Source organism: Schistocerca cancellata, chromosome 5 (assembly GCF_023864275.1).
Source record: "Schistocerca cancellata isolate TAMUIC-IGC-003103 chromosome 5, iqSchCanc2.1, whole genome shotgun sequence".
Classification (NCBI taxonomy): domain Eukaryota; kingdom Metazoa; phylum Arthropoda; class Insecta; order Orthoptera; family Acrididae; genus Schistocerca; species Schistocerca cancellata.
Genome location: NC_064630.1, coordinates 79,015,814 through 79,043,619, shown reverse-complemented (window position 1 = coordinate 79,043,619; position 27,806 = coordinate 79,015,814). Strand labels below are relative to the sequence as shown.

The following is a 27,806-nucleotide window of genomic DNA, read 5'->3' as shown; positions in this document are numbered from 1 at the left end:
ACGTGATCTACACTTTTTGTTCACCAATACTCAATGCGCTGCAGTTTTGGCAGATATCAGGACCGAACCACAGCTCACACATCTCAGATTTCTCTCGATGTACCGAGACAGATGCTTTCCGGGTGCTTAATTTCTTACGTGCCGACGTCGCCTGGGCAGAACGATTATCGGGCCTTATACCCTGAGATTTTTTTTTTTTTGGTGTATCTTAAGGTTGAGATGCTCGAATATCGGCCGAGGACTTTGCCTGCCGTAAGAAATGCAATTATAGGAATAACTTCTGTGCTGGTCCCACAGCATGCATACATCTACATCTACATCTATACTCCGCGAGCCACCTTACGGTGTGTGGCGGAGGGTACTTATTGTACCACTATCTGATCCCCCCTTCCCTGTTCCATTCACGAATTGTGCGTGGGAAGAACGACTGCTTGTAAGTCTCCGTATTTGCTCTAATTTCTCGGATCTTTTCGTTGTGATCATTACGCGAGATATATGTGGGCGGTAGTAATATGTTGCCCATCTCTTCCCGGAATGTGCTCTCTCGTAATTTCGATAATAAACCTCTCCGTATTGCGTAACGCCTTTCTTGAAGTGTCCGCCACTGGAGCTTGTTCAGCATCTCCGTAACGCTCTCGCGCTGACTAAATGTCCCCATGACGAATCGCGCTGCTTTTCGCTGGATCATGTCTATCTCTTCTATTAATCCAACCTGGTAAGGGTCCCATACTGATGAGCAATACTCAAGAATCGGACGAACAAGCGTTTTGTAAGCTACTTCTTTCGTCGATGAGTCACATTTTCTTAGAATTCTTCCTATGAATCTCAACCTGGCGCCTGCTTTTCCCACTATTTGTTTTATGTGATCATTCCACTTCAGATCGCTCCGGATAGTAACTCCTAAGTATTTTACGGTCGTTACCGCTTCCAATGATTTACCACCTATGGCATAATCGTACTGGAATGGATTTCTGCCCCTATGTATGCGCATTATATTACATTTATCTACGTTTAGGGAAAGCTGCCAGCTGTCGCACCATGCATTAATCCTCTGCAGGTCTTCCTGGAGTACGTACGAGTCTTCTGATGTTGCTACTTTCTTGTAGACAACCGTGTCATCTGCAAATAGCCTCACGGAGCTACCGATGTTGTCAACTAAGTCATTTATGTATATTGTAAACAATAAAGGTCCTATCACGCTTCCTTGCGGTACTCCCGAAATTACCTCTACATCTGCAGATTTTGAACCGTTAAGAATGACATGTTGTGTTCTTTCTTCTAGGAAATCCTGAATCCAATCACAAACCTGGTCCGATATTCCGTAAGCTCGTATTTTTTTCATTAAACGTAAGTGCGGAACCGTATCAAATGCCTTCCTGAAGTCCAGGAATACGGCATCAATCTGCTCGCCAGTGTCTACGGCACTGTGAATTTCTTGGGCAAATAGGGCGAGCTGAGTTTCACATGATCTCTGTTTGCGGAATCCATGTTGGTTATGATGAAGGAGATTTGTATTATCTAAGAACGTCATAATACGAGAACACAAAACATGTTCCATTATTCTACAACAGATTGACGTAAGCGAAATAGGCCTATAATTATTCGCATCTGATTTATGACCCTTCTTGAAAATGGGAACGACCTGCGCTTTCTTCCAGTCGCTAGGTACTTTACGTTCTTCCAGCGATCTACGATAAATTGCTGATAGAAAGGGGGCAAGTTCTTTAGCATAATCACTGTAGAATCTTAAGGGTATCTCGTCTGGTCCGGATGCTTTTCCGCTACTAAGTGATAGCAGTTGTTTTTCAATTCCGATATCGTTTATTTCAATATTTTCCATTTTGGCGTCCGTGCGACGGCTGAAGTCAGGGACCGTGTTACGATTTTCCGCAGTGAAACAGTTTCGGAACACTGAATTCAGTATTTCTGCCTTTCTTCGGTCGTCCTCTGTTTCGGTGCCATCGTGGTCAACGAGTGACTGAATAGGGGATTTAGATCCGCTTACCGATTTTACATATGACCAAAACTTTTTAGGGTTCTTGTTTAGATTGTTTGCCAAGGTTTTATGTTCGAATTCGTTGAATGCTTCTCTCATTGCTCTCTTTACGCTCTTTTTCGCTTCGTTCAGCTTTTCCTTATCAGCTATGATTCGACTACTCTTAAACCTATGATGAAGCTTTCTTTGTTTCCGTAGTACCTTTCGTACATGATTGTTATACCACGGTGGATCTTTCCCCTCGCTTTGGACCTTAGTCGGTACGAACTTATCTAAGGCGTACTGGACGATGTTTCTGAATTTTTTCCATTTTTGTTCCACATCCTCTTCCTCAGAAATGAACGTTTGATGGTGGTCACTCAGATATTCTGCGATTTGTGCCCTATCACTCTTGTTAAGCAAATATATTTTCCTTCCTTTCTTGGCATTTCTTATTACACTTGTAGTCATTGATGCAACCACTGACTTATGATCACTGATACCCTCTTCTACATTCACGGAGTCGAAAAGTTCCGGTCTATTTGTTGCTATGAGGTCTAAAACGTTAGCTTCACGAGTTGGTTCTCTAACTATCTGCTCGAAGTAATTCTCGGACAAGGCAGTCAGGATAATGTCACAAGAGTCTCTGTCCCTGGCTCCAGTTCTGATTGTGTGACTATCCCATTCTATACCTGGTAGATTGAAGTCTCCCCCTATTACAATAGTATGATCACGAAACTTCTTCACGACGTTCTGCAGGTTCTCTCTGAGGTGCTCAACTACTACGGTTGCTGATGCAGGTGGTCTATAGAAGCATCCGACTATCATATCTGACCCACCTTTGATACTTAGCTTAACCCAGATTATTTCACATTCGCATTCGCTAATAACTTCTCTGGATATTATTGAATTCTTTACTGCTATAAATACTCCTCCACCATTGGCGTTTATCCTATCCTTGCGGTATATATTCCATTCTGTGTCTAGGATTTCGTTACTGTTCACTTCCGGTTTTAACCAACTTTCCGTTCCTAATACTATATGCGCACTATTTCCTTCAATAAGAGATACTAATTCAGGAACCTTGCCCTGGATACTCCTGCAGTTTACCAATATTACGTTAACTTTTCCTGTTTTTGGTCTCTGAGGACGGACGTTCTTTATCAACGATGATAATGTCCTCTCTGGTAAGCCGTCAGGTATTTTATCGTTTCGCCCAAGGGGGGGTCCCTCTAACCTAAAAAACCCCCGTGTGCACGCCACACGTACTCTGCTACCCTAGTAGCTGCTTCCGGTGTGTAGTGCACGCCTGACCTGTCTAGGGGGGCCCTACAGTTCTCCACCCAATAACGGAGGTCGATGAATTTGCAACCATTATAGTCGCAGAGTCGTCTGAGCCTCTGGTTTAGACCCTCCACACGGCTCCAAACCAGAGGACCGCGATCGACTCTGGGCACTATGCTGCAGATATTAAGCTCAGCTTGCACTCCGCGTGCGATGCTGGTTGTCTTCACCAAATCAGCCAGCCGCCGGAAGGAACCAAGGATGGCCTCAGAACCCAAGCGGCAGGCGTCATTCGTTCCGACATGTGCTACTATCTGCAGCCGGTCACACCCAGTGCGTTCAATAGCTGCCGGAAGGGCCTCCTCCACATTACGGACGAGACCCCCCGGCAAGCACACCGAGTGCACACTGGCATTCTTCCCCGACCTACCCGCTATTTTCCTGAGGGGCTCCATAACCCGCCTAACGTTGGAGCTCCCTATAACTAATAGGCCCGCCCTCTGTGACTGTCGGGACCTTGCCGGAGAATCGGCCACTGGCCCAACAGGCGAGGCATCCTGTGGTGGCTCGGAAACGATGTCATCACCACTAGGAAGCACCCCGTACCTGTTGGAAAGGGGTAAGGCAGCTGCCACGCGGCCAGATCCCACCTTCGCCTTTCGGCCAGGCACGCGCGAGCCCACCACTGTCCGCCATTCACCCTGGAGTGATGGCTGACCGGTAAGATGCTCACTGCCGGAAGACGCAGCGACATCAGGGGTTCCATGTGATTCCAAGGCCACCGAAGTAGGCATAGGTCTCACCACAGTTGCCCCAACGCCACTACGAGCCGACGCCTGCGCCTCGAGCTCGATGAGCCTAACAGACAAAGCCTCCACCTGCCCCCGAAGAGTGGCCAATTCTCCTTGCGTCCGCTCACAACAACCACAGTCCCTACACATGACTATGTTTACCCTACCCTATACGGTGACAAATTCCCAAGATAATCTTCTGATGAGCTACTCTGATAATCAAGAAACACTCACTGAAATACGAGACGCGAAAACTACGCTAGGTTTTCCCAGAAAAACTATTTAAAAGCTAAGCGCAGCAAATAAGTACAAAAACGCTTTATACAAACAGTACTCGCTGCTGCTGGTGCTCTCGCTCTGGCTGTCACAAGACAACTGCTGATTCAAGTGACTAGTGGCTAACGGCCGCGAAACAAACAAAGACGGTTTTAGGGCGCTTTCTGTTCTAAACGATCAAGAAAACACTAAGAAATCTAACACGAAAACTACGTAAAGTTTTATCAAGAACTGTTAGTTACTATGCAGAGCAGATAAACACAAATAGAATCCCTTCCTTAGTGGAAGGTCGTAAACAAAATGCAAAATAAACGCTTTATACAAACAGTACTGTGCTGCTGCTGGTGCTCTCGCTCTCGCTGTCACAAGACAACTGCTGATTCAAGTGACTAGTGGCTAACGGCCGCGAAACAAACAAATGACGGTTTTAGGGCGCTTTCTGTTCTAAACGATCAAGAAAACACTAAGAAATCTAACACGGAAACTACGTAAAGTTTTATCAAGAACTGTTAGTTACTATGCAGAGCAGATAAACACAAATAGAATCCCTTCCTTAGTGGAAGGTCGTAAACAAAATGCAAAATAAACGCTTTATACAAACAGTACTGTGCTGCTGCTGGTGCTCTCGCTCTCGCTGTCACATGACACCTTCTTTATACTTTTGACAAAGTTAGCAGCGAACTGTTTATTTCTTATCTGGCCATGCTTCGGCATATGTGCTATTATCAAATGTTCCTGTTGATAGTCCAATTATATATCATTTTACTCCATTATACTAATACGTCTATGTAATGTTACTGTGAGATTTGTATTTACGTGTAGATGGAGTGACGTCCATAAATGACCCGCCAGCTAAGCCGAGCGCGCTAACGAGCTGCTTCCTGGACTCGGGTAGGCGCGCTGGTCCCGGATCGAATCAGCCCGCGCGGATTAACGACGAGGGCCGGTGTGTCCGCCAGCCTGGATGTGGTTTTTAGGCGGATTTCCACATCCCCCTAAGTGAATACCAGGCTGGTCCTCACGTCCAACCTTAGTTACACGGCTCGCAGACATCTGACTACTTTCGCACTATTCCATGGATTACCACTAGTCGCAGACAGTTGGGGTACGGGAAGGGCATCTGGCCACCCCTTCAACTAACACTGCCACATTAACCATGCCGGCCTTGCGTATAAGTGGGAAAACCGGCACAAGAAAAAGAAAGAAAAGAAAGGAGTGACGTCCATAAATAATCCTAGGATATAATTTCTTTTATGGACTTCGTTCTTACCATAGGTCACGTATTCACTTTCTATAGAATAATGGGAATGATTTTTTTTACAGTTGTAAAATGACAGATCGCTCCAATGAAGTTTTATGTTTACAAGAAAAGTGTATATTAGGTATGAAACTTCCTGGCAGATTAAAGCTGTGTGCCGGACCGAGACTCGAACTCGGGACCTTTGCCTTTCGCGGGCAAGTGCTCTACCAACTGAGCTACCCAAGCACGACTCACGCTCCGTCCTCACAGCTTTACTTCTGCCAGTACCTAGTCTGGCTCTCCTGCGAACCTTGCAGAACTAGCACTCCTGAAAGAAAGGATACTGCGGAGACATGGCTTAGCCACAGCCTGGAGGATGTTTCCAGAAGGAGATATTCACTCTGCAGCGGAGTGTGCGCTGATATGAAACTTCCTGGCAGATTAAAGCTGTGTGCCGGACCGAGACTCGAACTCGAGACCTTTGCGTTTCACGGGAAAGTGCTCTACCGTTCTGTATATTAGGTAGTTAGACGCTTTTTTGTCAGAGATACTGTACATTATATATCTGATAAGAAACGCCTCTGACTACCTAAGATATAATTTACTTCCAAACATAACCCACCATTGGAACGATCTGTCATTATACAACTGTCACCTTTCGTCCATTGAAAGTAAATATGTGACCTACGTTAACAACATATCATGCAAAACAAGCTACATTCCCAGATGATTTATGGACGTCATTCCACCTAGATGAAAGTATAATATAAGATAAAATTTCATAATACTATCACATAGACGCAGAATAAAATGATATATAAATATAATGCCAACAGGAACTTTTGATAATGGCACATGCGTCAAAACAAGGTTGTCACGAACTTATGTAATCAAGAAGAAATAAATAGTTTGTATGTGATTTTGTCAGAATAATAAAGCAGATACTGTAGAGGAAGAAACTGTTCTTATTCCTCAAGAAATGCCCATTACGCTGATGCAGATTTGCGAAGTCGCTATCAACAATACAATGGAATGGAGGCGGCTACTTGAGTACACATTGTTTAAAAAATGAAAAATTCTGAACCTATATGCATCATTTTCCTTAATACAGTTTCTTTATTTTGATCCATCTGTTTCTTATTTGAATTTCAGTTTAGTGGGGGATGTTAGGTGAAAGCTGTGCTAAACGTTATGATTTTATGGCTCTGAGCGCTATAGGACTTAACTTCTGAGGTCATGAGACCCCTAAGATCGTAGAACTACTTAAACCTAACTAACCTAAGGACATCACACACATCCAGGCCGGAGGCAGGATTCGAACCTGCGACCGTAGCGGTCGCGCGGTTCCAGACTGTAGCGCCTAGAACCGCTCGGCCACCCCTATGATTTTATGCCGAAGTATCACGAAAAATCTATGGCGCTGACCCGAAATGTACGTACAAATTTTTTTGGTTCATCTGTAAGTGAGAGTTTTCGTCGGTTAGGTACGTGACACAGTTCAATAGCCGGTACTTTATTGTCGTTGTAACAAAGGGATTATGTCAGCTTTCTTCCATTGAAAGTAAATATGTGACCTACGTTAACAACATAGCTTGTGAAACAAGTTACATTCCCAGATGATTTATGGATATCATTCCACCTAGACGTAAGTATAATATAAGGTAAAATTTCATAATACTATCACATAGACGCAGAATAAAATGATATATAAATATAATGCCAACAGGAACTTTTGATAATGGCACATATGTCGAAACAAGGTTGTCACGAACTTACGTAATCAAGAAGAAATAAATAGTTTGCACGTGGTTTTGTCAAAATAATGAAGAAGATACTGTAGAGGAAGAAACTGTTCTTATTGCTCGAGAAATGCCCGTTAGGGTGATGCAGATTTGCGAAGTCGCTTTCAACAATGCATTGTGATAGAGGCGGCTTCTTGAGTGACACATTGTTTAAGAAATTAAAAATTCGCACCATATACGTATCATTTTTCTTAATACAGTGTCTTTATTTTGATCCATCTGTTTCTTATTTGAACTTCAGTTTAGTGGGGGATGAAACTTCCTGGCAGATTAAAACTGTGTGCCCGACCGAGACTCGAACTCGGGACCTTTGCCTTTCGCGGGCAAGTGCTCTACCAACTGAGCTACCGAAGCACGACTCACGCCCGGTACTCACAGCTTTACTTCTGCCAGTACCTTGTCTCCTACCTTCCAAACTTTACAGAAGCTCTCCTGCGAAACTTGCAGAACTAGCACTCCTGAAGGAAAGGATATTGCGGAGACATGGCTTAGCCACAGCCTGGGGGATGTTTCCAGAATGAGATTTTCACTCTGCAGCGGAGTGTGCGCTGATATGAAACTTCCTGGCAGATTAAAACTGTGTGCCCGACCGAGACTCGAACTCGGGACCTTTGCCTTTCGCGGGCAAGTGCTCTACCAACTGAGCTACCGAAGCACGACTCACGCCCGGTACTCACAGCTTTACTTCTGCCAGTACCTTGTCTCCTACCTTCCAAACTTTACAGAAGCTCTCCTGCGAAACTTGCAGAACTAGCACTCCTGAAAGAAAGGATATTGCGGAGACATGGCTTAGCCACAGCCTGGGGGATGTTTCCAGAATGAGATTTTCACTCTGCAGCGGAGTGTGCGCTGATATGAAACTTCCTGGCAGATTAAAACTGTGTGCCCGACCGAGACTCGAACTCGGGACCTTTGCCTTTCGCGGGCAAGTGCTCTACCAACTGAGCTACCGAAGCACGACTCACGCCCGGTACTCACAGCTTTACTTCTGCCAGTACCTTGTCTCCTACCTTCCAAACTTTACAGAAGCTCTCCTGCGAAACTTGCAGAACTAGCACTCCTGAAAGAAAGGATATTGCGGAGACATGGCTTAGCCACAGCCTGGGGGATGTTTCCAGAATGAGATTTTCACTCTGCAGCGGAGTGTGCGCTGATATGAAACTTCCTGGCAGATTAAAACTGTGTGCCCGACCGAGACTCGAACTCGGGACCTTTGCCTTTCGCGGGCAAGTGCTCTACCAACTGAGCTACCGAAGCACGACTCACGCCCGGTACTCACAGCTTTACTTCTGCCAGTACCTTGTCTCCTACCTTCCAAACTTTACAGAAGCTCTCCTGCGAAACTTGCAGAACTAGCACTCCTGAAAGAAAGGATATTGCGGAGACATGGCTTAGCCACAGCCTGGGGGATGTTTCCAGAATGAGATTTTCACTCTGCAGCGGAGTGTGCGCTGATATGAAACTTCCTGGCAGATTAAAACTGTGTGCCCGACCGAGACTCGAACTCGGGACCTTTGCCTTTCGCGGGCAAGTGCTCTACCTACTGAGCTACCGAAGCACGACTCACGCCCGGTACTCACAGCTTTACTTCTGCCAGTACCTTGTCTCCTACCTTCCAAACTTTACAGAAGCTCTCCTGCGAAACTTGCAGAACTAGCACTCCTGAAGGAAAGGATATTGCGGAGACATGGCTTAGCCACAGCCTGGGGGATGTTTCCAGAATGAGATTTTCACTCTGCAGCGGAGTGTGCGCTGATATGAAACTTCCTGGCAGATTAAAACTGTGTGCCCGACCGAGACTCGAACTCGGGACCTTTGCCTTTCGCGGGCAAGTGCTCTACCAACTGAGCTACCGAAGCACGACTCACGCCCGGTACTCACAGCTTTACTTCTGCCAGTACCTTGTCTCCTACCTTCCAAACTTTACAGAAGCTCTCCTGCGAAACTTGCAGAACTAGCACTCCTGAAAGAAAGGATATTGCGGAGACATGGCTTAGCCACAGCCTGGGGGATGTTTCCAGAATGAGATTTTCACTCTGCAGCGGAGTGTGCGCTGATATGAAACTTCCTGGCAGATTAAAACTGTGTGCCCGACCGAGACTCGAACTCGGGACCTTTGCCTTTCGCGGGCAAGTGCTCTACCAACTGAGCTACCGAAGCACGACTCACGCCCGGTACTCACAGCTTTACTTCTGCCAGTACCTTGTCTCCTACCTTCCAAACTTTACAGAAGCTCTCCTGCGAAACTTGCAGAACTAGCACTCCTGAAAGAAAGGATATTGCGGAGACATGGCTTAGCCACAGCCTGGGGGATGTTTCCAGAATGAGATTTTCACTCTGCAGCGGAGTGTGCGCTGATATGAAACTTCCTGGCAGATTAAAACTGTGTGCCCGACCGAGACTCGAACTCGGGACCTTTGCCTTTCGCGGGCAAGTGCTCTACCAACTGAGCTACCGAAGCACGACTCACGCCCGGTACTCACAGCTTTACTTCTGCCAGTACCTTGTCTCCTACCTTCCAAACTTTACAGAAGCTCTCCTGCGAAACTTGCAGAACTAGCACTCCTGAAAGAAAGGATATTGCGGAGACATGGCTTAGCCACAGCCTGGGGGATGTTTCCAGAATGAGATTTTCACTCTGCAGCGGAGTGTGCGCTGATATGAAACTTCCTGGCAGATTAAAACTGTGTGCCCGACCGAGACTCGAACTCGGGACCTTTGCCTTTCGCGGGCAAGTGCTCTACCTACTGAGCTACCGAAGCACGACTCACGCCCGGTACCAGGAAGTTTCATATCAGCGCACACTCCGCTGCAGAGTGAAAATCTCATTCTGGAAACATCCCCCAGGCTGTGGCTAAGCCATGTCTCCGCAATATCCTTTCTTTCAGGAGTGCTAGTTCTGCAAGTTTCGCAGGAGAGCTTCTGTAAAGTTTGGAAGGTAGGAGACAAGGTACTGGCAGAAGTAAAGCTGTGAGTACCGGGCGTGAGTCGTGCTTCGGTAGCTCAGTTGGTAGAGCACTTGCCCGCGAAAGGCAAAGGTCCCGAGTTCGAGTCTCGGTCGGGCACACAGTTTTAATCTGCCAGGAAGTTTCATATCAGCGCACACTCCGCTGCAGAGTGAAAATCTCATTCTGGAAACATCCCCCAGGCTGTGGCTAAGCCATGTCTCCGCAATATCCTTTCTTTCAGGAGTGCTAGTTCTGCAAGTTTCGCAGGAGAGCTTCTGTAAAGTTTGGAAGGTAGGAGACAAGGTACTGGCAGAAGTAAAGCTGTGAGTACCGGGCGTGAGTCGTGCTTCGGTAGCTCAGTTGGTAGAGCACTTGCCCGCGAAAGGCAAAGGTCCCGAGTTCGAGTCTCGGTCGGGCACACAGTTTTAATCTGCCAGGAAGTTTCATATCAGCGCACACTCCGCTGCAGAGTGAAAATCTCATTCTGGAAACATCCCCCAGGCTGTGGCTAAGCCATGTCTCCGCAATATCCTTTCTTTCAGGAGTGCTAGTTCTGCAAGTTTCGCAGGAGAGCTTCTGTAAAGTTTGGAAGGTAGGAGACAAGGTACTGGCAGAAGTAAAGCTGTGAGTACCGGGCGTGAGTCGTGCTTCGGTAGCTCAGTTGGTAGAGCACTTGCCCGCGAAAGGCAAAGGTCCCGAGTTCGAGTCTCGGTCGGGCACACAGTTTTAATCTGCCAGGAAGTTTCATATCAGCGCACACTCCGCTGCAGAGTGAAAATCTCATTCTTAGTGGGGGATGTTTGGTGAAAGCTGTGCTAAACACTTGTTATGATTTTATGCCGAAGGGTCACGAAAAATCTATGGTGCGGACCCGAAATGTACATACAGATTTTTTTGGTTCATCTGTAAGTGAGAGTTTTCGTCGGTGAGGTACGTGACACAGTTCCAGAGCCGGGACCTTGTTGTGATTGTAACAAAGGGGTTATGTCAGCTTTCGTCCTACGTTAACAACATAGCTAGCAAAACAAGTTACTTTCCCAGATGATTTATGGACGTCATTCCACCTAGATGTAAGTATAATATAAGATAAAATTTGATAATGCTATTACATAGACGCAGAATAAAATGCCAAAAGGAACTTTTGATAATGGCACATATGTCGAAACAAGGTTGTCACGAACTTAGGTAATCAACAATAGATAAATAGTTTGCATGTGATTTTGTCAAAACAATGAAAAGATATCGTAGAGGAAGAAACTGTCCTTATTCCTCAAAAAAATGCCCGTTAGGGTGATGAAGATTTGCGAAGTTGCTTTCAACAATGCATTGCAATAGACTCGGCTTATTGAGTGACACATTGTTCAAAAACTGAAAATTCGAATCATATCCGTATCATTTTTCTTAATACACTTTCTTTATTTCGAGCCATCTGTTTCTTATTTGAACTTCACTTTAGGGGAGGGGGGAATGTTTGGTGAAAGCTGTACTAAACATTTGTTACGATTTTATGCCGAAGCATCACGAAACATCCTCGTGGTCTTGCGGTAGCGTTCTCGCTTCCTGCGCACGGAGTCCCGGGTTCGATTCTCGGCGAGGCTGGGGACTTTCTGTGCCTCGTGATGACTGGGTGTTGTGTGTCCCTCTTCAGTATTTCATCATCATCGTTGACTCGCAAGTCGCCTAAGTGGTGTCAACTAAAAAGAACTTGCGATACGGCGGCCGATCTTCCCCGCATGGGACCTCCCGGCCAACAATGCCATACGATTATTATCATCATCACGAAACATCTATGGTGCGGAACCGACATGTATATCCGTAAGTGAGAGTTTTCGTCGGTGAGCTAGGTGACACAGTTCCAGAGCCGGGACTTTGTTGTCGTAACAAAGGGATTAGGGGGCGGCGGAGGCGGCGGCGGCGGCGGCGGGCGGGCCGTGATCGACCGGGCGGCGTGCGCTGGCGCTCGCGTGTCGCGTGCCGCGGCCACGGCGCATGCGCCCCCGGCGCGCGTGCCGGCGTGCCGGGGCGTGAGGCGTGCGCCGGCCGAGAGCGCGCATGGCCATCATCGTGGTTACCTCGCGCTCCGCCAACTCGCTGCTCAGCGCCGCGCCGGCCGCCGCCACCCGGCCGCACAGCTCCGGCGCCGCCGCCGCCGCCGCCGCCGCTGCCGCCAGCGCGCGCTCTCCTGTGGTAAGTCGGCCTTCTTACAGGCTCACCCCTCGCTCTCCAGCGCGGTCGTGGAGCGCTGACGTAAGTGAAGTGGCGCCAGTCGGTCAGTGCAGGAAGGCAGGTCGACGTGGACGCAACGGCAGAACGCTGTCGTATTTGGACTTGTCAGTTACAACTCCGTGATGACGTTGCTCAATTTGTTGTGTATCACTACGGACTGTCCAAGGTGCCTACAAGGAGTGGTGCACCACTCAAAAGGGAACCTCCCCATCGCAACCCCCTCAGATTTAATTATAAGTTGGCACAGTGCATAGGCCTTGAAAAACTGAATACAGATCAATCGAGAAAACAGGAAGAAGTTGTGTGGAACTATGAAAAAAATAAGCAAAATATACAAACTGAGTAGTCCATGCGCAAGATAGGCAACATCAAGGAGAGTCTGAGCTCAGGAGCGCCGTGGTCCCGTGGTTATCGTGAGCAACTGCGGAACGGGAGGACCTTGGTTCAAATCTTCCCTCGAGCGAAAAGTTTACTTTCTTTATTTTCGTAAAGTTATCATCTGTTCGTTCATGCCGGCCGTGGTGGCCAAGCGGTTAAAGGCGCTACAGTTTGGAACCGCGTGACCACTACGGTCGCAGGTTCGAATCCTGCCTTGGGCATGGATGTGTGTGATGTCCTTAGGTTAGTTAGGTTTAAGTAGTTCTAAGTTCTAGGGGACTTATGACCACTGCAGTTGAGTCCCATAGTGCTCAGAGCCATGTGTTCGTTCATTGACGTCTCTGTTCACTGTAATAAGTTTAGTGTCTGTGTTTTGCGACCGCACCGCAAAACCGTGCGATTAGTAGACGAAAGGACGTGCCTCTCCAATGGGAACCGAAAACATTTGATGGCAAGGTCATAGGTCAACCGATTCCTCCATAGGAAAATACGTCTGATATATTCTATACGACACTGGTGACGACATGTGCGTCACATGACAGGAATATGTTGTCGACCGACCCAACTTGTACACTTGGCGAATGGGTAAAAAGATACTTCTACCTTGCCTGATTTAGGTTCTCTTGTGCATCTGACAATCACTCCGAAAAAAGTGATGAAAACATAAGAGTTTGTCACATAAACTGCAACAAATGAATGCAACAGTTTCACAGTCGCACAGTTTTCCCTGTGCTCTGTCAAAACATATGTTTTTAACGTTTTCATACGACGTCCCCATACTACGGCGCAGTTACCTCGCATCGGAAGGACGGACGGACAGATAATAATTGTCTGAAAATAAAAAATTAAACTTTTCACTCGAGGCGTGAATTGAACCAAGGACCTCTCGCTCCGCATCTGTTCACGCTAACCACGGGGCCACGGAGCTCCTGAGCGCAGATTCTCCTTGATGTTGCCTATCTTGGGCATGGAGTACACAGTTTGTATATTTTGCTTATTTTTTTCGTAGTTCCACACAACTTCTTCCTGTTTTCTCGATTGATCTGTGTTCAGTTTTTCAAGGCCTATGCAGTGTGACAACTTATAACTAAATGTGAGGGGGGTGCGATGGGGAGGTTCCCTTGTCAGGGCTATTTACACGGCGGAAGGACAGTGGTCGTAGAAACGGTCTATAGGGGACCACATTCGAGTTTAACACCTCGTCAGTGACAGTCGGTTTCAGACCCCACGGAAATTTGCAACTGTCGGTGAATGCAGATCCATCTCAACCAGTTTCCGAGCCAACACTGCAAACAGAATTACATTCCGTGGTCATTTCAGGTTGGGCAACAGGCCATTGCTCACCCTGTCACATAAAGCTGCACGTCTTCGACGCTCCATACTACACAGAAACCGCACAGTTGCTGTCTAGAATTGTGTAGTGTGGTACGAAGAGTTCCGATTTTGCCTCTTTTCGAGTGTTGCTACGTATCGAATGCATCATTGGCCGAATGAGGCACTTAACCGACAGTGTGTGGTGGGTGAAGTTTAGGCCGGAAGCCTGTTACGTTTCGGGGACATTATTCGTACTTGGTTCAAATGGTTCTGACCACTATGGGACTTAACATCTGAGGTCATCAGTACCCTAGAACTTAGAACTACTTAAACCTAACTAAGGACATCACACACATCCATGCCCGAGGGAGGTTCAAAAAATGGTTCAAATGGCTCTGAGCACTATGGGACTTAACATCTATGGTCATCAGTCCCCTAGAACTTAGAACTACTTAAACCTAACTAACCTAAGGACAGCACACAACACCCAGCCATCACGAGGCAGAGAAAATCCCTGACCCCGCCGGGAATCGAACTCGGGAACCCGGGCGTGGGAAGCGAGAACGCTACCGCCCAAGGGAGGATTCAAACCTGCGACCGTAGCGGTCACGCGGTTCCAGACTGAAGCGCCTAGAACCGCTCGGCCACACTGGCCGGCTATTCATACTTAGGCAGAATCATTGAGGTTACCGTGAACATGAACAAGGATGTTTGATTTTAGACTTGCCCGGTGTGTGATTTTTTAAATGTTCTCATTTATTCAGCCCCACTTGGTATTCTCTAGATAGCGATATATTTTGGTAAGCTGACTTACTGCCACCTTCTGGGGATACCGATGATTGATTAGGTTTTGCCGGCCGGTGTGCCCGAGCGGTTCTAGGCGCTTCAGTCTGGAACCGCGCGACCGCTGCGGTCGCAGGTTCGAATCCTACCTCGGGCATGGATGTATGTGATGTCCTTAGGTTAGTTAGGTTTAAGTAGTTCTAAGTTCTAGGGGAATGATGACCTCAGATGTTAAGTCCCATAGCGCTCAGAGCCATTTGAACCATTTTTGATTAGGTTCTGTTCGGCGTCCAGCCTGAATAAGGCGACAAGTCAGTCTGTCGAAACATCGTTCCATTTGGACAAAGCCACCCTGCAGAATACCCGAGAACATTTCAGGAAAACGGATGAGTATGTTTATTTCAACAGTCTCAATCTCCAAGTCCTACCCTTTCTTCTGCACCTTATTTTGCTGTGGAGAGCTTTGCCTTCCATGATGACAACAGCCATTCTTACAAGCTGGCACCCTTGCGTTCCTGATTTGGGGAGGTCATACGGCGAGTGTCACCATGAATGGTCCGCTAAATCCCGTGATCGTAACTCCACAAAAATGTCTTCAGTGCAGACTGTAAGTCATTTTTGAGATAGCGTGTCAAACCTCCCTGCAGCTCCGTTCCTCTACTAGATCTAATCATGACCGAGTGGCTTCAGCCGATATAGCATACTTCACAAAACTTGGACCTCTCTTTAATCCTATTCCTAGACCTTAATATTTCTTGTATTTCTGTCATTGCTTCCTACTTTTTATGACACTCGATTTTTGAGGCGCGTCTCGTACCTCATGAGACTAAACTGTCTTGGAATCGATCTCTCATGAACTGAACATAAAAAAATTCATACAGCTGCATTGTCATACGGTCACACTGGAAGAAATGAGGGATAGTTTTCAGGGACAATGAGAAAGTAACCGCTGAACAGCCATCAAATAAAAAAGCTTACGCCAGGATACAAGCCCTACGGCTTTTATTTCACCGAGAAATTCCTTTTCCGTAGGGTCAACTACTGCTGTTTCTGTTGACATGCAATTTGTTTTCCTTGCGTAACTACCAACTACTTTCTGTTCGTGATAGACTACTACATAGCGGCAGTTACTGAATTATTTCATGGCCAGTCTGCTCAAATGTGAATTTTTTTTGGTAGCCTGTTCTACATCTACGTCTACATCTACATCTACATACATACCCCACTAGCCATCGTACAGTGCGTGATGGAGGGTACGTTCTAGGGCTACTAGTTATTTCCCTCCCTGTTCCACTCGCAAATAGAGCGAGGGAAAAACGACTATCTATAAGCATCCGTACGAGACCTAATTTCTCTTACCTCATGTTAGTAGTCCACACGCGAAACGTGCGTTGGCGGCAGTAGGATTGTTCTACAGTCAGCTTCGAACGCTGTTCCTCTAAAATTTTTCAGGAGGGTTCGTTGCCTTGTCTCCACGGATTCCCATTTGAGTTCCCGAAAGATCTACGTAATACATGAGCGCTGAACTTATCGGTAACAAATCTAGCAGCCCGTCTCTGAATTGCTTCGATTGGACCTGGTGCGGATCCCAAGTACTCGAGCAGTACTCAAGAAAGGGTCCCACTAGTTTTCTGTATGCGGTCTCCTTTACGGATTAAACACACTCTAAAAAACTCTTCCGCTAAACCAAAATCGACCATTCGCCTTCCTCACTACAATCCTTACACGCTCGTTCCATTTCAGATCAGTTTGCAACCTTACGCCTAGATATTTAATCAGTCTGGCTTTGTAAAGTAGCACACTAGTGCTGTATTTCAATAATACAAAATCGTTTTTCCTACTCATCTTCATTAACTTACATTTTTATACATTTAGATCTAGCTGCCATTCATCAGACAAATTAGATTTTTTTTCTAAGACATCTTTTATCATCCTGTAGTACCTTAACGATGACAAGTTCCAAGTTCTCGTACAGCACAGTATCATCAGCAAATAGCCGCAGATTTCCGCTCACGCTTTCCTTCAGATCATTCATGTATATAGAGAATAGCAGCAGTCCTCTCACACTCCCATGGGGCGCTCGTCGATGCACTTGTCTCTGATGAACACTCGCCGTTGAGGATAACATACTGGTTGTATTACTCAAGACGTCTTCGAGTCAGTCACATATATGGGAACCTATTCAGTATGCTCGTACCTTCGATAACAGACTGGAATGGGGCACCGTGTCCGATACTTCCGGAAATCTAGGAATGTGGAGACTGCTTGTTACCCTTCAGCCGGCCGCTGTGGCCGAGAGGTTCTAGGCGCTTCAGTCCGGAACCGCGCTGCTGCTACAGTCGCAGGTTCGAATCCAGCCTCGGGCGTGGATGTGTGTGATGTCCTTAGGTTAGTCAGGTTTAAGTAGTTCTAAGTCTAGTGGGCTGATGACCTCAGATGTTAAGTCCCATAAAGCTTAGAGCCATTTGAACCATTTGTTACCCTTCAGCCATAGTTCGCAGGATGTCATATAAAAGGGGCAAGCTGAGTTTCGAAAGAGCGATGCTTTCTAAAACCGTGCTGATTTACGGACAGGACTTTTCCTGTCTCAACGTAATCTGTTATATTCGATCTGAGAATATGTTCAAGAATTCCGCAGCAGACCGTCATTAAGAATATTGGTCTCTAATTTTGCGAGTCAGTTCTTTTACACTTTTTATGTGAAGAACCATCTGCGCCGTTTTCCGGACCCTTGGGAGAGAGATTCGCGATAAACGCAAGCTAAGTAAGGGGCCAAACACCGCACAATACTCTTCATAAAACTGAACTGGAATTCCATCCGGACCTGGCGACCTCTTTGTTTTCATCTCATTCAAGACATCCAACGAGCTGGTGCAGTAGCTAAGACACTGGGTTGGTCTTGAAAGGAATGGAGGTTCAGTTACATGTTCGGCCAGCAAAATTTAGTTTCTTCGAGTAAGCCACGACCGTTTTCCTTATGCTCCTTAACCATCCGAGGCACTGCTTCGCCTCTAATGGCTTTGTTACAGAAGAAAAGATAGTCTAAGTTTCCTTCGTTCCCAGTTCCACGGTGCGATCTTCAGGTGCGACGACGACGGACTTTATCCTTTGTGGTCATTTACGGAAGGGACTGCGGCACAAACGAAGCGAGACTGATGTTGCAAGTTTGTGTATTCATCAAACAAGTACCCGCTTTCAAAGCAGGACCGCTTTAGACCAAATTTCCTTCCATTCGTTCCATCCACTGATCGAAGCATTTCTACAATTTCAGCGAACCCACGTATCGGCTTCAGGGTGATCAGCGACCGTTAGAAACTAAAACTGTAGAACAGCTACAAGTAGCTTTCCTTTATCCGCATGCTTCACTCGATCGACGCGAGCATCCTCCCAAATTAACTATCCAAGGGCCACATGTTAAATATATAAAGCTGTGTGTAGCACCACCGTCAGACATGAAATTATGACTGCACTTTCTACAGTGCAAGGAGCGTTTCTACAGTGCAAGACGTGTACCGATCTCACATTGCACCATTGATCTCTAAGATCGCTTGACTCAAAGTATATGATTTTTTTGGGTATTGGTTTCTGAAATATTCTGTTTATGCACCTCCCTTTCCAATGACGATGGGTGAACTGCGATGTCGCATAACAAAAGCAGTGAATATTGTAACTTCAGACAGATTTGCGAAAGTATGAAGTTTGACTATCATGTGGGTGTTTCCCGTACGTGCAGTGTAAGGTATATTAAACATTTATGAATCTTTCATGCTAAACGTGATTATAATAAGTACCTGAAGCATGTAATAGATATACCTTCGTAGACTCAATTGCTTCTTTCGAAAACAAAAATTTTTAGTCTCATATGTAAATTAATATATACCTCAAGTTTCCACCTTCAGTCATGTAGCAGATTTGTGAAATCGGGTGTATTTTTTTCAATCACTCTGTATATTTGTTGGTCTGATGCGATTGTTCCGTGTTTTATACGTGCCTGCCTTGTGAACCTTAGCTCGATACGGGAAAACCCTCCAGCATTCCACTACATACGAAAATTCCTTTCCGGTAGCTGTGTACTTTCAGAGCTTCTGAGCCCATTTGCATAGCTTGAGTCGTTACCATACATCTATCGGCTAATATAATAAATTAAATAATTATGGTGTACCTATTTTTTTTAAAAAAAGGAGAAGCGCTTTCTCTGATTTTTAAGGGAATGTCTAGATCAATATCTATATGAGTAATCTGCAATTCACACTTAAGGGTCTTGCAGAGGCTTCTTCGAACCACTTTCAGACTATTGCTCTGCCGTTCCAGTCTCTAACAATGCGTGGGAAAATTGATCACTTAAATCTTTCCGTGGTTTCTTCTTTCTTGCTATGATGAAACATTTCTACCCTTCGATCTTGGTGACAGTAAAATATTTTCACATTCAGAGGAGGAAGATGGTAATTGAAATTTCGTGAAAAGATCTCGCCGCAACAAAAACGGATTTGTTTTAATGATTGCCATTCCAACTCGCTTATCATATCCGTGACATTATCTTTCCTGTTCTGCGATAATTCTTTGAAACTTCTAGATGTCCTCCGTTAATCTTACCTCGTAAGGATCCCATACTGCACAGCAACAGTCCAGCAGAGGTCGCATAAGCGTAACGTGGGCAGTCTCTTTAATAGACCTGTCGCATCTTCTAAGTTTTCTGCCAATAAAACGTAGTCTTTGGTTTACCTGACTCAAAATATTATCTATGTGATCCTTACAATTTAAGTTACTCGTAATTCCTGGGAATTTAGTCGATTCGACAGCCTTTAATACGTATGTGATTTATCGTGTAACTTAAATTTAAAGGAGTTTTTTTTCGTACTCACGTGGATGATCTCACACTTCTTCTTATTCAGAGACAATTGCCATTTCTCGCACCATATAAATACCGTGCCTAAGTCTTGATGATTATGGTTTTGATCTTCTGATGACTTTGCTAGACGGAAAACGACAGCATCATCTGCAAACACTATAAGAGACCTGCCCAGATTTTCTCCTAAACTTTTCCTCGGAGAACGCTGGATATTACTTCTGTTTTATCGATTATTTTCCGTCGATTACTATGTACGATCACCTGTTAGACAGGAAATCTCGAATCCATCACACAACTGAAGCGATGCTCCATAGGCACGCAATTTGATTAGAAGTCTCTAGTGAGCAGCAGTGTCAAAAGCCTTCTGGAATTCTAGAAATATGGAATCAATTCGAGAGCCCCTGTCGACAGCACTCATTGCTTCTTGCGAATTAAAAGCTAGTTGTATTTCAAAAGAAGGATATTTCTGAATTCGTACTAACTGTGTGTCAACAGACCGTCATCTCATTACCTCATGGTCTAGGGGATTTTCTTTTTCTTTCGAAGATGGGTCTTTATGACAGTGCAATGGCGTCATATTTAGGTACCGACAGAACTTCCATATTAGAACATGGAACGTATTTAGGACATATATAACAAAATCCTCAACCACAAGTACGACAGGATCTGCGCTCGCACCAATTGTGACTAGGGTATGTGAATTCATGTCCGCCAATTCGACACATATGCGCCACCGTCAATCGGTACTTTTATTCGGTGATTAAAATACTATTAATTAATATTCATTGAAACGAAAATCTTATCTCAAAACATTCTATATCTATTTTGATTATTACCTTATCCACTAATGTGTTAAGTTCAACAGTACTTTCTTTACATTACTACATGGGTTGTCACAGATTGTCATCTGCAACGAAATGATGTTTTTGTGCGGTTGGCTAGCAGTTTAGCGAATCACTTCATCTTTAAACGTAATTTTGTTGCGAGAAAATATTTCGCAGTAAATTTGGTTTTCGGTTTGTGTACATGCTCACATGTTGCAGAAATAAACACAAAAAGAGTGAACGTAATGTTAACGAGCAACCTGCAACTTATATCGTCGAAAATTACAAAACACTATAAATGTGTTTCTGTTGTGCGTGCAATAGACTAAATGAAAGTACCAACTGATGACAGCACATAGTTATTAGCGTAGGTGATAGATCTAAATTTATTCTGAAAACAAAGCTGCTTTTAGAGATTTAAGACCAAACGATGACGATTCCTTATTAGAGTCGAGTTGGCTTAGTGAGCAAGGATAATGGGGCCGTTTTACCAGAAAAAACGTCAAATAGTGTGGAAGTTTTACTACGGGGCCTTTCCTACTGAACGCCGACTTATCTGGAAACTTTAAAAAAGTACGTGGGATTGGGTAACTGCTTTACGACATCCGTGTCAGTCTTGATCGTCAATTAAAAACTGAAAAAGATATAAAATATCAAAGAGAAATCTAATTTATTGTAACGCTATTATGACAACGCTGCTGTTTTCTTATGCAGAGGTACAAGTTAAGTGATTGGTAAAAAACAAGAGATTACTGTCCGAAAAGGACAAAGAAGCGAAGCGCATTTAGTCAATTGATCATGATGTCCTCTCAAATACCAGTACATCTCCTCAGTCAAACTTATTAAGCACCAGTGCCGATACGCAGTATCTCACCATGACTTTTGCTTTTCCTTAAATCTTCCTACGTATCTAAAAGTAACAATTCTTGCAACACTACCTAAAATATTGGGAAAGGAGGACAATGATTTCTACCCTCTATTTTGGGTGCACTTTGGATTTACACTGTAAATCACTACGAAAAAGTTTTTTGCTCTGTCCATTCCAAGAGTGTTCTAGAACCTGTTGTGCATACCTTACTTCACTTGCTGATACACCGCTGCCTTCATAAAAGTGCATGGAAATAGACCTACGTGTCTCCGTAATAACAGGTTTCTGTTCGAGCCATAATACTATAGTCGCCCCGTCCTCCCACGGGTTCCAGAATTGTTAGGCCACTTCGAACAAGTGGGTTGTTGCGAATACATCGAATACTGCTTACGACTAAAACACATATGATCTAATTCATTAAGAGACAGTCAGTTCGTCTGTAGTTTGCTGGCAGCAGTAACAAGCTACGTCGCAAGCCCTGTAAGCTCAAAACTGATTAAATTTTACAAAAGAACAGTCTGGGAGATTGTAAGAGAAGCAGAGTCTAATTATGTCTATGAATTCATCATGAAGCTCCGGAAATGTTTCGATTTACTAGAGATCAATTAGGCACTCGAAATCATCTGACCATGCTTCTTATGAGGAAAGATAAGATGAAGCATTTGCCGAATAGCGTAGGGACAGAAAATAAACTGCCTGTGGTGCTGTGAATGCAATCACTGTAGTATCCATCTGCAGAGAGGAAATTTCAAAACACGTAATTTAGGACGGATGTTCATGGACATGAAATGCGATCAGATCCAGCAACAGTCAAATATTACAGTACCTAAAATCTTCTCGCCACGATCTAAGGCACTGCAGTCATGGACTGTGCGGCTCGTCTCGGCGGAGGTTCGAGTCCCCCTTCAGGCATGGGTGTGTGTGTTTGTCCTTGGGATAATTTAGGTCAAGTAGTGTGTAAGCTTAGGGACTGATGACCTTAGCAGTTAAGTTCCATAAGTTTTCACACACATTTGAACATTTTTTTTCTTCTCGCCAGAAGGCAACTGAAATATGATATCCTCAAGCGAAAATTAAAATCACGAATACGTTTTTAGAAATTTTCGGATGTAGTACTCTCGCAATATAATGCACCCATATAGCAATCTCAGCGAGTTACAGAGGCGATGAAATTGGGATGGAGTTGCGGAGCTCGTAACAGAGATAATGACGTAATTTAGGATGGACGTTCATGGACTTGAAACGCGATCAGATCCAGCACCAGTCAAGTATTACGGTACCTAAAATCTTCTCCGCAGACGGCAACTGAAATATGGAATCTTTAAGAGAAAATTAAAATCACGAATATGTTATTAGAAATTTTCTGATACATTACGCTGCAATATACTGCATCCATATAGTAATCTCAGAGACTTACTGAGGCAATAAAACTGGGATAAGAATTGCGGAGCTCGTTACACAGATTCTCAGTCCAAAGGGCTGTGGTTTTAAAGGAGAAATATTAAATCAACCGACATCCTCTTCACACTACTGGAACAATTTCGTGACACAGTCACTCACTCAGTATTCGAATGAAGTGTGAAGTCTATCAAAGACTACTAACAGTGCAATAGAAGGAGACGGCAGAGCGGTTGAAACACTTGATTCGTTTACGGGAGCAGTGTTGTTCAAATCCCAATCTGAACACCGTCATTTTTTGTCACTTCACGTACAGAAGATTGTAGCCTGTTTCTTTGCACCTTCCTTGCACAATATGAACCTGCTCTGCTTCTCTCATTACCTCGAGGATAACAAAACATTGAACCTTTGCTAAAGCACGCCAAAGAATGCGACGGAATACCGCGAACGAGTATTTCAAATTTGTATTTATTCAGCACACGGATTTCAATAAAAAGACAAAAAATAGGATTGCTAGCTGATATTTGTTTTAGAATGATGAAATGATTTTTATGTCAGATTTATTGAGTCCACTAAGGTGCCTGTCGTCAGGCAAAGGGAACGCGATTCAGCGAAGTAATAAAACAAAGGGTTGTTCAACCAAACTCCTAAGGCGCAGGCGTGACGACGTATTGCTCCTTTATTTTTAGTAGTATGCTTTACTAATATCGAAGTTGAATAATAACTTTGGTTATCCAGTAGCTGAGGATTATGCCACTTGCCGTAACGAACTGAGTAGACATGCGAGACCGGCCGGTGTGGCCGAGCGGTTCTAGGCGCTATGAGTCTGGAACCGCGCGATCGCTACGGTCGCAGGTTCGAATCCTGCCTCGGGCATGGGTGTGTGTGATGTCCTTAGGTTAGTTTGGTTCAAGTAGTTCTAAGTTCTAGGGGACTGATGACCTTAGAAGTTAAGTCCCATAGTGAAAATAAAAAAAAATAAATAAATAAAAAAGATATGCGAGGAAGCTCTACAAATCAAAGAATAGTTCCATGTATTATATGTTGTAGCAGGCAAGTCGGTCAGATATCATAATAAGTAATAGTACCAATATACCGATAAAGTACGAAAGGCGCTTGCGCAGTATTAATTTCGATATTGTTAGGGAACCGTGTGATACATGGAACCGAAATTGACAAATAAATCCCATTCAAATATAGTCATTTATGTATAATTTTACTGCTGTAGCCAATATGATTATTGTTCGCAAAGTCTGTAACATTTCACCTGATTGTTATTAACAAGTATGAAGTTTAAGCCATTTTAACATTTCACCTGACTGTATGAAGTTTAAGCTGTTTTAACATGTCAAAATCGGATTTATATGCCACCTGAAGTATACACACATGTATTGGACACCTCAAAACAAACACCTCCAAATCCTTTAAATAATTATTCTGTAATAATGTTGTTACGATGTATATTCTTTGTACTTTGCGATTATGTCTTCTCTTCTGCTATACGAACCTTGCACCCAGCAGATGCCAGACGCCATATTTGTTTACAAATATGACAATATACATGTGATGTGTTACGACAGCGAAAGGAACCTGTGACCACTGGAGGTACTCTACTTTACTTATTTTATGTTTACCGTTAGATATCAGTTTAATTTTTTGTCAAAAGAGACCCAAAACAATTTTCTGAAATAGTGTCTTGTTTCTCCACTAGACAGTGCCACAAGTTCCTCAAAAAATCGTAACACAGCACACACAAATCTCATAATAACTAATGTAAATCCACCCGATGATGGAGGTTTAAACCTTTGAAACGCGTCGTGGAAATAAATAAAACGGTGACAACAGTAAACTTGTTGTTTCATTTAATGGAAAGTCAAAGATTCATCAAGTGTCAAGTTTCCACTTGTTAATCTGCTGTTGTTCAACTGAATTTTTCTGCGTTAAAGGAGGGTACATGTCGTATACTGTTGTCGTGACACTGTCATAAGTTCTCGAACTAGATAAATCTGCTACGGGAATTCTTTATGAGGTTGTTATGATATTCTCTCTGAAGAAGAATTGTATCACGGCAAGACAGAGTTCATGAATATTGAACGAATGACTCCTTAACTTTCTCAGGCTTTCCTGTGAATCCCTCACGCAATTTTTCTCCAAATGAGCACAAAATACATTGCCATTGTCGAAACAACACAAAATTAAGACTGTTTGTGGGGACAGAAAAAGAGTTATACGCATTAGAATAACTGAACCCATGTAAACACTGAAACAGAGGGCCTTTTGGCGAATAAACGTTCGTGGCGCGATAAAGAGAAACTCGGCAACATTAGTGATGACCAAAAGCCGTTTGAAAATTGCTATGTACCGAAGTAGCCCGAATAATCACAATTTGGTTTCAAACTTAATTGAAAATTTATCTTCAGATGTTTGAAATACGTACAGTAGTCAGTGGTATTATGCACAACAATAGAAAATGAAATGTAAAGTGGATTATCAAAACTGTCATTAAATGTACAAAAACTCTTTCGGGTTTTCTGTCGTTTGCTGAAGCAAAGTATTCTCGTGCATTCGCTTCGTGCTTGAAAACGAATACTATTTGTGCTCGGTTACAAATCAAAGCAGGTTTCATTTCATTTCGAAACTGCGGAACTTATCTTCAGAGATAGCAGAAATACTGACCTTGTATACGAGCAGGTACGAGACAAATCTAAATAATGAGACTCGATTGGATAGAAAATATGAGTCGCCGCAGCAAGCGACTTGCGCTAGTTGTAGAAATCCTCGGTTAGTAGTCGATTCCTGTTTGGGAGGCATGGAGTTAAAAGCGACTGCAGAAATAAACAGACCCTCCCTTCTCTCCCCACCCGGGTGTGAGCTGCGGTCAGTGATTCGATTTATCAGTGCGGTAGTACAGAGCGGTGTTGTCATTCATTGTGAGCTATTACCTGACCACGATATTACTGCCCTTGTCTTCCCGTGGCCTCGTGGTGAAGTTATGCTAAACAAACACATTGGCGGTTAAGGAGAACACACCGCATTGTGAATGATTTCAAGACAATTGTGCATATTCTATCAACTGGTTCAAAGTGTCCTCGTGAAATATCACGATAAAAAAATCACAATAAGCCTACCGAAGCGCCGTCACTCACAGGTGCAATGATATAGTGGACGACTAATATTTGAAATGTAGCAGTTTTCAAGACAATTGTGCATATTCTATCAACTGGTTCAAAGTGTCCTCGTGAAATATCACGATAAAAAAAAAATCACAATAAGCCTACCGAAGCGCCGTCACTCACAGGTGCAATGATATAGTGGACGACTAATATTTGAAATGTAGCAGCTTCCAGAGACCCATCCACCATGCGGATCCTCTACGACCTGATTCCTTTCCCCCATATGCTCCTATTCCTCGAACATATCTGCATACTCTACACCTACCGCCACCTTGATCCCCTCGTCCCATGATTGCTCCTCTCCTCTCCAACCCCCACCCTCTGCCGCGCCCTCACTGTTGTGTCCCCCCACCCTCCATCACTACACGCTTCATCTCCTTTCCCAAGGTGGCTTCCGTCAACTCCCTCTCCCAGATGCTGCCCTCCCTCCCTCCATTTATCCCACCTATCAACTCTGAACCTCACCTCCCCTCCCTTCATCTGTCCTTTTCCTGCCCGCATCTCGTGGTCGTGCGGTAGCGTTCTCGCTTCCCACGCCCGGGTTCCCCGGTTCGATTCCCGGCGGGGTCAGGGATTTTCTCTGCCTCGTGATGGCTGGGTGTTGTGTGCTGTCCTTAGGATAGTTAGGTTTAAGTAGTTCTAAGTTCTAGGGGACTTATGACCACAGCAGTTGAGTCCCATAGTGCTCAGAGCCATTTGAACCATTTGTCCTTTTCCCAGGCTCCCTCTCCCCACCCCCCTTCCATCCTGTTTTTCCCTGTCTACGCTCTCTCTGCCTCCCTTCTCTCCACCGAGTCCTTTTGCATTTCCATCCTCTGCCTTTGTCCATTCACTCTCGCGTCTGCCCTGCCCCTCCCCCCCCCTTCTGAGTCCACTCCCTCCTTCGGTTTCCCCCCCCCTCCTTTCGTTTTTCCTCTCCTCCCCCCTTTTTTCCTCTCATCTGTCCAGGTCCTCCCCCCCCCCCCAAACCCCATCTGCCCTTGGCTGTGGTGTGTCATATTCGTGCCGACTTTTTAGTGCAGTGTTTCCAGTGTTGTGCGTCTTTTCCGAAGTGTTGCGAACGGACATCATACTGTCGCTGGGTGAGATTTATATATCTCTTGCGAACAGAAACCAGACTGTCACCGTGCTTTTTAATTGTCTGTCTGCTATTTTATCTGTCTGTTTCCTGTGTATTTTACGAGGTGCATTCAAGTTCTAAGGCCTCCGATTTTTTTTCTAATTAACTACTCACCCAAAATCAATGAAACTAGCGTTACTTCTCGACGTAATCGCCCTGCAGACGTACACATTTTTCACAACGCTGACGCCATGATTCCATGGCAGCGGCGAAGGCTTCTTTAGGAGTCTGTTTTGACAACTGGAAAATCGCTGAGGCAATAGCTTCACGGCTGGTGAATGTGCGGCCACGGAGAGTGTCTTTCATTGTTGGAAAAAGCCAAAAAACACTAGGAGCCAGGTCAGGTGAGTAGGGAGCATGAGGAATCACTTCAAAGTTGTTATCACGAAGAAACTGTTGCGTAACGTTAGCTCATTGTGCGGGTGCGTTGTCTTGGTGAAACAGCACACGCGCAGCCCTTCCCGGACGTTTTTATTGCAGTGCAGGAAGGAATTTGTTCTTCAAAACATTTTCGTAGGATGCACCTGTTACCGTAGTGCCCTTTGAAACGCAATGGG

The 27,806-nt window shown here is 44.7% G+C and overlaps 1 protein-coding gene across 1 annotated transcript in view; it reads left to right on the top strand.

Moving 5' to 3' along the window:
- Nucleotides 1-12,368: 12,368 nt before the first annotated feature.
- The window catches only part of LOC126188370 (antifreeze protein Maxi-like), an 87,424-nt gene continuing 71,986 nt past the window's right edge, over nt 12,369-27,806 (top strand). The window contains exon 1 of the mRNA XM_049929969.1: nt 12,369-12,503. Within this exon, the coding sequence (XP_049785926.1) occupies nt 12,369-12,503 (135 nt within the window). The remainder of the gene's footprint in view (nt 12,504-27,806) is intronic.